Below are 13,342 nucleotides of genomic sequence, written 5' to 3' on the forward strand. Positions count from 1 at the left end.
CGCTGATTGATTAAAAAAATAGACCGGTTTTAATGCTGATGTGGACACTAAGGTGAGAAACTAGTGATAATGTAGCGTATTTTGGGAATTTACTATCTTCAAGCAATATTGAAGATAATCGCTCTTCAAAATCGTTATTCATTTTTGAAAAAACAAAACAACCGAGTCATATATTTAAATGTATACTTCCCCCGTATTTATTTAAGAGATACACTTTCTATTTTTAGTAACTTATCAACACCACCATCTAATATATCCTAGGTCCCACCACCCTATTAAACAAATGATTTCAGAACTACAATCCACCCCCTCACCCCTCTAAAATGATATGGTCCCCACTTGTTTTACTTATTAAAATATCTACCCAACCCCATTTATTTTATTACTTTATTTCATTCAATTTTTCTTCAAAAATATCCGTGTCCGTCCAAGTGTATCCCTTAAATAAATACGGAGAGAGTATCAGTATCCGACACGGGTACGTGCAAAGTCCGTGTAACATACCGGGCGGTAGCTTGTTAAAATAAGCTCGGGTCCAAACGAGATTTGTGTTTAATTAAATCGGCTAAATATAAACACCAGTTTCATTTTCTCTCTCTTAAAAGGTATCAGTAGTTGTCTGCTGGCGGTATCTCAGAGCTTAGCTCTGTCCTGTAGTTAAAAATACAACAGTACTGTACAAAATTGGTTGTCAAATTAGACCTGTTATCTATTTTTCGCTCAAATCTCAACTATTTGAATTCCCCAAGTTCTCAAATAATCTTTCTTTGGTAAAATTTCATAAATTATGCTCAAATTTAATTAGAAGAGTTACGATTTTGCAGCTTCTAAGACGGTCCTTCAGCCGCCTAAATTGATGGGTATGTGGAAAAAAATGGGAAAAAAAAAACTGGGTTTTTATATATTTAATTGTTGTTTTGAATTTTGTGGTTGAGAATTATTATTACCCAAATAAGAGAAAAAACAAAAAGAAAGAAGAAAAGGAAATTCATTTGTGATCTATATTAATTCCAGCTGTGTTGGATATGAAAGTATTGTTTTTTATTTCTTCTAATTGCATTATAGCAATTGGAAAATTTGGGTTCTGGAACTTTTTTTGGTTTCCAACCCCTTTTTAGGAATTTGATACTGAAGTCATGCAATAATTCATGTGAGTAAAACTTGGGTTATATTGGTATATAATTCTGTTACTTTGAATCTGAACTATAATTGAGTTTTGTTTATTTGATATAATAGGTCGATCTTAGTGTTTTAATGTGGTAATTTTAGCATTTTTAACTGAATTTATGCATTTGTAGTTATGAGTTATGATTAATGAAGTAATGATACTTGTATATGTCTTTTTAGTTATTTGAGTTGGATTTCAGATGAAAAGTTGTGTTGGTTGATTGGAATTCATTTGAATGTTACAGAATTGGAGAAGCATATGTGTGGAAGTTTGCATTGAAGTATCACTATCAATAGAGTTGCTTGTTATCCATTGTCTGTGGGTTTAATTTATGCTTGGAATTTTGGGATTTAAGTTACATTGAAGAAGGGTTATTGGGACTGTTAGGTAGCAACGTACTATAATCAATGGATTCGGTTAACGAAGGAACTGAGGGTAGAGGTAGTATGTGGGATTTGGATCAGAAGCTGGATCAGCCCATGGATGAGGAGGCTGGAAAACTTAAGAATGCGTACCGAGAGAAGGTATGATAATAAAATGTTTTAGTTGCAGTACTTGCAGCACTTGCATTTTACCTAGACTATATTAATATATAATCTGCCTGTCCTGTTGATTTCTTTAGATATGAATATATATGATAGGGTCTTCTAAGTTCTAACTGTTCAAGACCTTATGAATGTTGCTGATTTCTGCAGAAATATTCAACATTATTGCTTCTACGGTTGGCGTTTCAAAGTCTTGGGGTAGTGTATGGGGACTTGGGCACATCTCCGCTCTATGTTTTCTTCAATACATTTCCTCATGGAGTGAAAGACCCAGACGACGTGATTGGAGCACTTTCATTGATCATATACTCCCTCACTCTTGTCCCATTGTTGAAGTATGTTTTCATTGTATGCAGAGCAAATGATAATGGCCAAGGTACTGATCAAACCTTTGGGCACAAGGTTTTCTTTGGTTTTTATTTAATTGATTCATGTTATATACCCCCTCACTCTTGCTCAGTGTCCCCACTGTTGGGATCTCACACTTTATTTAAGCTGCTTCGGTTTCCTTCTTATATGGTAATGCTTCACTTATAGACAAGCTTTGCACAATATGATGCACTTCCTCTCTTAGTTCTTACTTGCACTGCATTTTATCAAACCAACATTCCACACCTTTTCCTCTAATTCTGCGCTGTCATGTTGAGGAAGGTGTTTGGTTCTTTACGTTTTCTACTTTGACTGTAGTTTTGTGACTTTTTGTGACTATATATTAAATATGTAGTGCTACACTGATAATATTACATAATGATTGCCCACTCAGCCAAATGCAATTTTCTGGTTTCATAACCATCATATTGCAGTGTGGCTCCATTCACCAATTTGTCTAGGACCTTTCTGTATATGTCACTCTCTTATTCTGTTATTTACTATTTAATTGAATATAGTTATCAGTATGTTTTCTAAATCTTAGTCAACTTAAAATACACTTACATTGATAGTTATGATATGTATGATACAAGAGAAAACCAACAGTTTGTACTGGTGGGATAATTTTGCTCTGAACGAAAATTAAGATGCCTAGCAAAGACAATGAAAACCTGATACTTACGATTTTTACAGTTGAGACAAGTGCAACTGGAAATAATAATGAGTTACCATGTTGAATGCTGTTGTCATGTTTTCATCTAAGTACTTTATTTTATAAATGCTTTCTTGAGCACTGGGAATCCACTGCTCTGCATTTCAGAGATATACTCTAACTCTATAAGGTTTTGATAGAGCAATAATAGTGTCGAGGGACTAATCTCTTCATAATTTAAAACCTATTCCCTGTTTTATGTGAAGACTGATTTTGTTTTATTCTTTACTGGTGCAGGAGGTACATTTGCTCTTTATTCGTTGCTATGTAGACATGCAAATGTAAATACTATCCCAAACCGGCATAGAACAGATGAGGATTTGACAACATATAGTCGTTTTAAACTCCAAGACAAATCATTTGCCTCAAAAACTAGGCAATGGCTAGAGAATCATTCATCCAGAAAGAATTCCCTTCTTCTCCTTGTTCTTGTTGGCACTTGCATGGTAATTGGAGATGGAATTCTCACTCCAGCAATATCAGGTATATGCCAAACTCCAAACACACCATCACACTATGGCTTCTATTACTTGTTAAGGCAGTGTTCAGCGTAAGAACGTTTATTGATTTCCTCTTAACATCTGCAAATAATAGCTGCATGGATGTGCTTGTGTGCATATAGAGTAATTTGTATGCAGTGAATGATATAGTCATAGTAGAATTTTAACTCTCTTAGAAATCACGGGGTCTGCATGACTGCATGCATATTCTTCTTATTTTAATTGCCTGAGATTAGCATTATCAAAAAAATAATAAAAAAATTGCCTGAGAATAGCTGAAAGGCTAAAAGAGCAGAACTATAAGAAAGCCTTAACTTTCTGCTAATTTAGGTGGAGCAAGTTTATGTAGACATGTAGTTAGCAGACAGTCTCCTGTATACCATACTGAGGATGAAAAGGAATTAGATCATGCTTATCTACAGTAGTGGAATGTCAAGTACTTATACCATGTGTCTCTTTGGTACCCCAGCTAGATGCCTGGAGGTTTGGTTCAAGGAAGCTTGAGAGCGTTAAACATCTTATCATAATTTGATACCAAACAGGATTATTTCACGATATTGAGAGCGTTAAACATCTTATCATAATTTGATACCAAACAGGATTATTTCACGATAGGTATGGGTTAACTTTTAGTAACCAAATTTTTTTGGCATTTATCTCATCAATGAGTAGAATAACGTTGTCTTTATGCTTTTATATGGCAATCAGGATACTACATTTCTGAGGATAAGTGACATGTTGTCCAATATATGTCAAGCTTAGAGCTTGCTTATGTTTGACTACAATCTGCAATGGCGAGTAATACCTATGAGCTCGAGACCATAAGTTGTAACCCGAGTTTTACCGCCATTGCAAATTTGTTCCATGATTGCAATGCAATCCATCATCGATGTGTGAACCACCTTTGACATCAAATTCTTCTAAGATCCATGTATTAAAGCCTAATTAATTTTGTTGAGATAAGGCTCTGAGCATCTAACTTGTTTCTGTTTAAGGATATCCCGAAAGCACTTGCTGCTTGCCACCTATGGCAACATTTTTCTCTTGGTACTCTGTATTGGCCACCACATCTCAAGGCTTCCATTCCCTTTCTAGCCTTTCTTGGCTTCTATATCCATGCCATGCAAAAGCGAGATATTTGCTTGGGGCCTGAGGAATTAATGAAGGAAATAAGTTCATCTGAATCCTCCCTCCCATCTAAGCCCTTTTTTGGGAGATGCCTAGCTGAAAGCCTGAGACTAGGGACATCCATGAACAACTGCTCTGTCTTCCGAAGGGAAATCATATACTTCCGAAGAATTTTGTTTTGTAGCAATCACATACTTTATTTGTTTTGTTAGAATAATGTCTTGAATCGGTCAAGCCCCTTACTGCAACGCCCCAGCACGAGAACTTTACGGTATCTGTTATTCTGGACTAGAGTTATCTGTTTTGGGCCTATTTTTTGGGATTTTCCGCATCTGTCTAGAGAGTACTATATAAACTCTCTAGGTCATAACCCAGTCGTATTCTGTAATCTGTACTCCTCAAGATCAATAAAACTTTATTCCCCTCTGCCTGTGGACGTAGCTAACACATTGTAGGTGAACATCTTTCGTTGCATCCGTTATAACATGTTTTCTTCTCCTGAAATTAGTGATTGGTGTTGTCCCTTTAATGCGCTTAGAAGTTTATGTTTTCAAATTGTTCTACTTCGTATATATTTCCTCTGTTTTTTTTAAATACTTGCCACCACGCCTGGTTGTTATTTAAGCAAGTGATTAGAGAAAGTAAGCGGCCAAATTGATTAAAATAAATTAAACCGTAATGACCTGACCCTTTCTCTAATCGGTGGTAAAATATTGATCAATTTGTCCGTTTACCTTCTGTAATCTCTTTCTTAAATTGTGTGTCAAAGAGGTGTGTTGCAAGTAAAAGAAAACGGAGGAAGTATATCTTAATAAATTCGTAATTCCTCCTTTCTGCTTTTCAGTGGCGTCTAAGAATTTCTTAGCTTCTTGAAGTTCCTCCACCAGTACATATCAACATAACTAACTTCTTTTTGCAGTTCTTTCAGCTTCTGGTGGGATCAAGGTAGACCACCCTAATTTGAGTAATGGTAGTCTCCTCTTTCTCTCTTTGCTTTGTATTGTTCTCTCTGTTAAAGTGATCTTTCTTGTAAAGCGTTGCGCTGCTGTTCTTGCCAGCTTCTTTACATATTTTTCTTCGTATGCAGATGTGGTTGTGCTTGTTGCTGTTGTGATACTGGTGGGTTTGTTCAGCTTGCAACATTATGGTACCGATAAAGTTGGGTGGCTCTTTGCGCCAATTGTGCTGCTTTGGTTTCTGATGATTGGAGGTATTGGTGCATTCAACATCTGGAAATATGACAGCAGTGTACTGAAAGCTTTTTCACCGGTTTATCTATATCGCTATCTCAAAGGAGGAGGGAAAGATGGATGGACCTCCTTAGGGGGAATCATGCTTAGTATAACTGGTAAGAAACTAATGATAATCTTGTTTTGTGAATCACCTCATACAAAGAGTTGTAGCCATGTCTTTTCGTGTTCTTAAGTAGGTAGCAAAGGTTTTTACCAATAATTTTTTTATTCACTTCTAGATGGTAAAATTTTACAGGGACTGAAGCACTGTTTGCTGACTTGGCTCACTTTCCGGTATTGGCTGTGCAAATAGCATTCACAGTAATTGTGTTCCCCTGCCTTCTTCTAGCATATTCTGGACAAGCTGCTTATCTAGTAAATCATCAAGACCATGTGGAAGATGCATTCTATCATTCAATACCAGGTCTCTCTTATCTCAACCTCTCTTATTTTCTGTGCATTGACATGGATGCATAAAAGTATCAGATTATTAAGAAAAAAAAACGACAGGAAGTAGGGAATTGAAATAGGGGGCAGTTCTAAAACTTTGTAAAGCTGACGGTAGGCCTCGAGATAATTAGTTATTGGAAGGACCAGGTTGTTATTTCAACTGCACTTACATTTATGGTTTACTTGGTACAAGTTTAAGAAGCTAATGGATGTCATAAACTTAGTATGCAACGTCCTGTGAATGTTTAAGGTGATACATTAACATTAAAGAACAACTTGTGTGTGTCCATTCGTTTCATCGTCAATAAGAACATCTAGAGATGTGAGCTGGAGTGATATTGAAAGCAAATGTTTTTTCTGTCCAATATGTATGACCTTTAGATATTCACAAGGGACATTTGCATGTAAATCCAGCACAGTTCTTAGTTTCTTACTAAATTAGCTGATAGTGCTCTTTAAAAAGAAGAAAACATCGAGGCAATAAATTAACCTTGCTTACTTATGAAGAGGACAATTAATTTTAATTTTTAATTGTTTCTTGTAATAGGAGTGTGACATATACTAATAAGTAATAACAGCTATGAGTGTGACAATGAGGTGCATTAAACTGCAGTGTCAGCTACAAATAAGATTCTTATGAATCTAATATGCTAATAATAACTATGAGTGTGACAACGATTCTACTTCTGATTAACCAAAAAGCTTACGCACTCTGAAGAATTAGGTTGTAGCTTAAAGAACATTATAGTCTTTCTTGGTGGCTGATGCTTTTGCTTGATTTCCAATCTTCCATGGGTTCAGACAATACATGATTGTTGTCAGTAGACTATCCTTTTTGTTCCTTACTGGAAAAGAAACTAATCCGTTCTTATTCTAAATGAGATTCTATGGGAGATTAAGTTTATTTCATGAAACAAATTGTACAGTATATAATTTCTTATGACTGTCAAGATTTATAAATATTTAATTTGCAGATAGTATCTACTGGCCTGTATTCATCATAGCAACTTTGGCCGCGATTGTTGCAAGTCAGGCGACCATAACTGCAACGTTTTCAATTATAAAGCAGGCTCTTGCTTTAGGCTGCTTTCCAAGAGTGAAAGTAGTACACACTTCGAAGAAATTTCTTGGGCAAGTATACATTCCAGATATAAATTGGATACTTATGGTCCTATGCATAGCTGTAACTGCTGGATTTAGGAACCAAAATCAGATTGGAAATGCTTATGGTGAGTTAGATTCTTTTAGTTTTGCACAAGCCGTGTATTTGTTATGAAGTTACCAAGCACATCCTTTTGCATTAGCTTCCTTTTGAAGTTACCTTTTGAAGTAGTAATTGAAGTTGGGGCATCTTCTTAACAGGTACAGCAGTAGTGATAGTCATGTTAGCCACCACATTCCTGATGATTCTAATCATGTTGTTGGTTTGGCGGTGGCATTGGATACTTGTGTTGATCTTCACTGGTTTGTCATTACTGGTGGAGTTAACCTATTTTTCAGCTGTTCTGTTCAAAATTGATCAAGGTGGGTGGGTCCCACTTGTCATCGCAGCTGCCTTTCTAATTGTGATGGTGGTTTGGCACTATGGAACTGTGAAACGCTATGAGTTTGAAATGCATAGTAAGGTCTCAATGGCCTGGATTCTGGGGCTGGGACCAAGCTTAGGGTTGGTAAGGGTACCAGGAATTGGACTTGTGTACACGGAGCTAGCGAGTGGTGTCCCAAGCATTTTCTCTCACTTCATCACAAACTTACCAGCCATTCATTCAGTGGTTGTTTTTGTATGTGTAAAATACCTACCAGTATATACAGTACCTGAAGATGAAAGATTTCTGGTGAAGAGAATTGGACCGAAGAACTTCCATATGTTCCGTTGTGTAGCGAGGTATGGTTACAAGGACCTCCACAAGAAAGATGATGATTTTGAGAAGAAACTGTTTCATAATCTTTTCATGTTTGTTCGACTAGAGTCTATGATGGAAGGATGTACTGATTCTGAAGAATACAGTAGTAGTATATATGGTCAGCAAACAGCTGAGTCAAGAGACTGCTTTTTGGATAATGGAAGTACAATAATGTCTGAGTTTGAGCACACAATTGAGTCAGGGGATTCCATTGTGCCTGCAAATTCTCCGTTGCGACAAGTACATTTTAGGCCTAGGTCATCTGGGCAGGCAAGCAGCCAAAACGAGGTTGATGAATTGGATTTCTTGAATAGTTGTAGAGATTCTGGGGTTGTGCATATATTGGGCAACACTGTCGTCAAAGCAAGAAAAGATTCAAGGTTGTATAAAAGGATTGCTGTTGATTATATTTATGCGTTTCTTAGGAAGATTTGTAGGGAGCATAGCGTCATCTTTAATGTCCCGCATGAGAGTTTATTAAACGTTGGACAGGTATTTTATGTATAACCCATTATTATTTCATCAATAATCAAGATGCAAATTCTATTGTACACGGTACACCCCTAGGTAATAGGTATGGCCTAAGACTACTTTTTATGCAAATAGCTAATTATCTCTGCTACTCCGCCTTTTAAGTTGTACCTCATCATATGTAGAATATAGCTAGAACTGGCAAAAATTGACCCAACCCACCAACCCAACCCGAACCCAACCCAATAATAAAGGGTTGGGTCAAGATTTTCAACCCGTTTAATTAAATGGGTCAACCCAACCCAACCCGTTTAATTAAATGGGTTGGGTCAGGTTGAAAATTTCAACCCGAAAACAACCCGTCTAACCCGTTTAAGTGCAAGCAAGTATGTAATATATATATGTATAATGTGATTTGAAAGATTTTATTTCTCATTTTCCCTTCAACATTGAATAATTATTTGACGTTTTGATTCATGTCAAATACATATTGAAAAATTACTTTTTGCAATGAGATATGCCATAACAAAATCACCTCGCAATTCTATAGTCAAATCAATTTACAATTAAAAGTGGGAAAAAAAAATTAAACGGGTCAACTTCAGGTCAACCCGTTTATAGTTGGGTTGGGTTGGGTTGAAAATCTCAACCCGTTTAATTAAACAGGTCGGGTTGGGTTGGGAAAATCTCAACCTGTTTATAAATGGGTCGACCTGATTTCGACCCAACCCAACCCATTGCCAGCTCTAAATATAGCTTGTATAAGTTACTTACCACAACGCCACATCTTGAGGTGCCCATGCCACCACCTTTTTAGGTTTTAGTTTTTTACATCTCTCGTTATTTGGAATCCTATTCATCTCTTTAGGCTTCTATTGAATCCAAAAACAAGTTTGATAATTCAAATCCAAGCAATCTTTGATGATACTCTTACAAGAATTTCCTAAGAAAACTATATTATCTATTGCCGTGATATCGTAAAAGTTTAAATAATAATATTACATTCGAACAACCCAGCTCACGACGCAGAAGGTGGGCTAATCACACAAAACGTATAATTTCTCATTTAGACATTAATTAATGGACCATATTGTTGAACACCAAGTTAAGTATAGGAAGAGAGGCACTACTATTCTAGTAGAAAGACATTTACAATTTACAGCAAGAGAATAAAGACATGCCGAAATTCAAAACATCCAACTCGGACCATGTCATGGTTACACTTGCACACATATTGTCTCTGCATCACAACTTTCTAACCTCAGTTCTTTGGACGTTCCTCTTTGATTCCTTGGTAGCATCTTGGCTTCAGAATTCCCACATATGGGAGGTTTCTATAGACTTCAGCAAAGTCCATTCCATAACCTACTACAAATTTATCTGGACACTGCCAAAACTATAACTGTTAGACATACATCATCACCTTTAGATTCTAAGCTGACACAAACTTAATTATAATCATATGATGAAAACTCCAAACCCGCAGTCAGCAAATTTAAACATACAAAGTATAGTTTTGGGTGAATCAAACTAGTCCATTGAATTCAAGGAACACTATGACAAACACTTAACAGAACTCAGCATCACTAAAGAGCAAAACTTCTATCCATTTAAGAACTAATTCACTGGTAGTGTTATTGACAGCCCGCATGGTTATAAGTTATAACTTATCAAGGGTCTTCTCAAAACACATGACCTGTTTGCACTGTTGCAACAATTACGTGACCATTTCATTTCATTTCAGACTAACCATTTCATTTCAGTTTAGAATTATAACCACAAAACAAGAATATTTCAAAAGTGATCGACACAGAAATTCACCTCAGACAACTGAGGCAAACACCAAAAGAAGTGATGACTCAAATCTCTGGAACAGATCTTACAAGTTTAAAAATGAAGGAACTAAACAAGGTTCACTCACTTAACTTTCTTAGTAAAAAATACAAGAGCTTATCTGACCAAGTCAAACTATTAAAACTGAGTTTAATGAAACCCCAATCACACAATGAATCTACTTCCTCTGATCAAGAAATTGAAGGACCTTAGGTTTCAGAATCCCATATAGATAAACAAAATGGTGGTTTAGCATTTCCTTATCATAAATTCACAATACCAATCTTTGGACAATGCATTATTACTTTATAAGGCACACTGGAACTAAAACAGGTTGCCAACTGCATCAAATCCAGAATCTCCACAACCAGGTACAAGGATACAATCCTTCAACTGTGGATGATCTCAACACACATTACGCTGATGAGAGAGAATAAAATTTTTGTTGTAGCCTAGGGCTTCTAAAATTTTGATGTAGGTTCAGATTTTATGCCATATTATATTAATCACAGTTTGAAATTGCCTTAAAAATAGTTTAAGTTGGCCTATCACCAGCAATCATTCAGAGACACCTAGAAAAGGCAGACAGAGAACAATGCCACATTACCTCAAATCCACCATAGAACTTTCCTTTGCCCACCAGCTCTATGGAAACCTTTCTCCTTGATGGCTTATCAAGGAAGGTACACACTGATACAGAAGATGCTCCCTTTGATTTCAAATATTCAATGAGCTTCGATAAGGTGTTCCCTGTATCAACAATGTCCTCAACCTGAATACAATGGAAGAATGACAAGCACATAAGCAATTATCATATCCTAGTGGATATTGTTCATAGTCAATTATTCCTTTCTCTTCGGCTTTTGACTTTTTAAATATATAGACACTTTTTTTTTTTAATCTATAGAATGATGGGAACCATTTTCAGAAACTTGTTGCAACATGTTCCGATTCGGATTCATGAAATTTTGACAAGGTATACCTAATTCCTATTGAGTTAGGGAGATGTCTCTACAAATTCTAATACATTAGGTTGAACAGACTAGATCAACAACAAAGTATTTTGCAGAAAAGGTGAAATATAAGATATCGATAGCAATATCAACTCAATCACCCTTCTATCAATCAAAAGTATCGAGCATAGGGAAAAATGAAGGTGCATAAATCTGTTAGACGGGAAAACTGACCGCTACAGAGTACAGATCATCAAATGTTAACCTCCTAATCTCCTATTGACTAATGCCAATGCTCTTAGAGGGAAAACTGACTGCTACAGATCATCAAACATATACCCCCGACCCCATTACCAAAAAGTTTCAACAGTCAACAACATAAATAGAATTTGACCAGAGCACTTCTAATCAGAACTCAAAACCATATGTTTTACGTCATAAAATACACCAAGTATTTCAAAATTATACAACTATTAGCTGATTAAGAGCATATGAAGACTTTGCAAGCATATCACTAGTCGAGTCTTACGAATTGATAATAGGTTAAAAGAAATGGCAAATCCATCACAAAATTATCTTAACAGCTTCAGACTTTCAGCCCCCATTACCCATATGTTTAATAATGCCTAGTTGAATTAAAATTTCGGCATTACTTCGATTGAGGAACAGAAATAACAGAACAGAATTTACAAACATAAGTTTATTAAACTAGCAGCATAATCAACCAAATCAAAATCACCAATCCACTCCTCTATTTCTTTAATTCTTTTGCCAGGAAAGTGTCAAAGCGTTGTATGAAATTCTATCCCATCAATGGAATCAACAAATTAGTTTCACATAAAACATAAATGTTTGTCAATTTATCTTTTAGTTTGAAGGTACACTAAAAACAATTCACCTAACTACCGAATACAATACTAAAGCGGGCAAGTGGGTGGTATCGTGTCAAATTCGTGTTCGTATCGGATAATAAAATATGCTTGAATTGAAAAGAGGGAGGGAGAGAGAGAGTCGTACCAAAACAACATGTTTGTCGATGACATCGAGTTTCAAGTCGGAAGAGATAGAAGGGGAGCCATTAGAGAGAGTTCCGAAGCCATAGGAGCTAACACGAACAAAATCCACAGAAACTGGGAGGGATATACGGCGGACTAAATCAGCTAAAAAGACAAAAGCGCCGGTGGCAACGCCGACGAACACCGGCAATTGGGTGGAAGAGGCAGATAGGTCGTGGTTCAGCTGATCGGCGAGTTCGATGACGCGTTTGGATATTTCGTCCGAACTCCATAGGACCGTCTCTATGTCATCCTCCATTGAAAACGCCGTATACGGGGTCAGAGAAGGTTTCGCCGCCGCCGTCTCCAGAAGCGTGTTTTAGGGGGATGCAGTAGTCTACTCTCAATATAGACTGCGGAGTTGAGTAAGTGAGTTGAATACAACGTTCGAACTGTAGTACTGTATGTCTGTACCCAAACCCAAGTGTCAGATATTCTAGTTCAACCAGTAAAATAGCATAATAAAACAAATACTTGCAAGTTAAATGACAAATGACAAATGACAAATGACAAAAAACTTGTGGAGCGCTAAACCCCGCCCCATTATTACTCACCCGCCCTATGTAGTTACTAAAATACCCTTCATTATGTTAGCTTTCTCTCTCCCCCATTTTACACCCACATTACTCTTAATCTCTCCATCAAACTTGTTAATAAATTTAGTTAATGTATTTTTGAAATTAAATAAATTTGGTTCGTAAATTTAATTAAAATCCAAAAATTTAAAACAATAATTTAAAGATTTAGACTTCTTCGTTTTGAGATTGGTCCATGGTAGAGGCTTCTGCGTTTTAAGCTCCGTCCACGATAGAAGCTTAAAGTGCAGAAGTCTCAACCATGGACCAAGCTCAAAATGAAGAAGTCCACGTGTTTAAACAAAATAATCGAATTTTAATTAATGATAATAATAAATATCAATCCGATTAATAATAAATAATAATAATGATAATAATAATAATAGAAATTAATTTGGTTCCCTCAATAATAAAAATCTAATTGATATTTTTTTGTAAAAAAATGGT

At 36.2% G+C, this 13,342-nt stretch overlaps 2 protein-coding genes across 7 annotated transcripts; one reads left to right on the forward strand and one right to left on the reverse strand.

Annotated features, from left to right (window-relative positions):
- The first annotated feature begins 583 nt into the window (after positions 1 to 583).
- Positions 584 to 8,559, forward strand: LOC110802707 (potassium transporter 10). Of its 6 annotated transcripts, none has more exons than XM_056833758.1 (9): positions 588 to 860; positions 1,413 to 1,692; positions 1,864 to 2,089; positions 3,032 to 3,277; positions 5,342 to 5,392; positions 5,510 to 5,770; positions 5,911 to 6,078; positions 7,079 to 7,333; positions 7,467 to 8,559. In XM_056833758.1, exons 2-9 carry the CDS (start codon positions 1,576 to 1,578, stop codon positions 8,513 to 8,515), a joined length of 2,373 nt encoding a protein of 790 aa, XP_056689736.1. In that variant the 5' UTR covers positions 588 to 860; positions 1,413 to 1,575; the 3' UTR covers positions 8,516 to 8,559. The 6 variants fall into 6 exon arrangements, with proteins under 6 accessions (XP_056689734.1, XP_056689736.1, XP_021863851.1 ...); XM_022008161.2 differs by lacking the exon at positions 588 to 860 and adding an exon at positions 975 to 1,150; XM_056833756.1 differs by having other exon boundaries at positions 584 to 605; positions 5,342 to 5,770.
- A 953-nt stretch (positions 8,560 to 9,512) lies between these two features.
- Positions 9,513 to 12,736, reverse strand: LOC110802714 (uncharacterized). Its single transcript, XM_022008170.2, has 3 exons — positions 12,283 to 12,736; positions 10,920 to 11,084; positions 9,513 to 9,866 (listed from the first exon to the last, which is right to left on the reverse strand). The coding sequence occupies exons 1-3, from the start codon at positions 12,577 to 12,579 to the stop codon at positions 9,741 to 9,743; spliced, it is 588 nt and encodes a 195-aa protein (XP_021863862.1). The 5' UTR covers positions 12,580 to 12,736; the 3' UTR covers positions 9,513 to 9,740.
- Positions 12,737 to 13,342: the final 606 nt, after the last annotated feature.

The sequence above is a fragment of the Spinacia oleracea genome, chromosome 6 (assembly GCF_020520425.1).
Source record: "Spinacia oleracea cultivar Varoflay chromosome 6, BTI_SOV_V1, whole genome shotgun sequence".
NCBI lineage: Eukaryota > Viridiplantae > Streptophyta > Magnoliopsida > Caryophyllales > Amaranthaceae > Spinacia > Spinacia oleracea.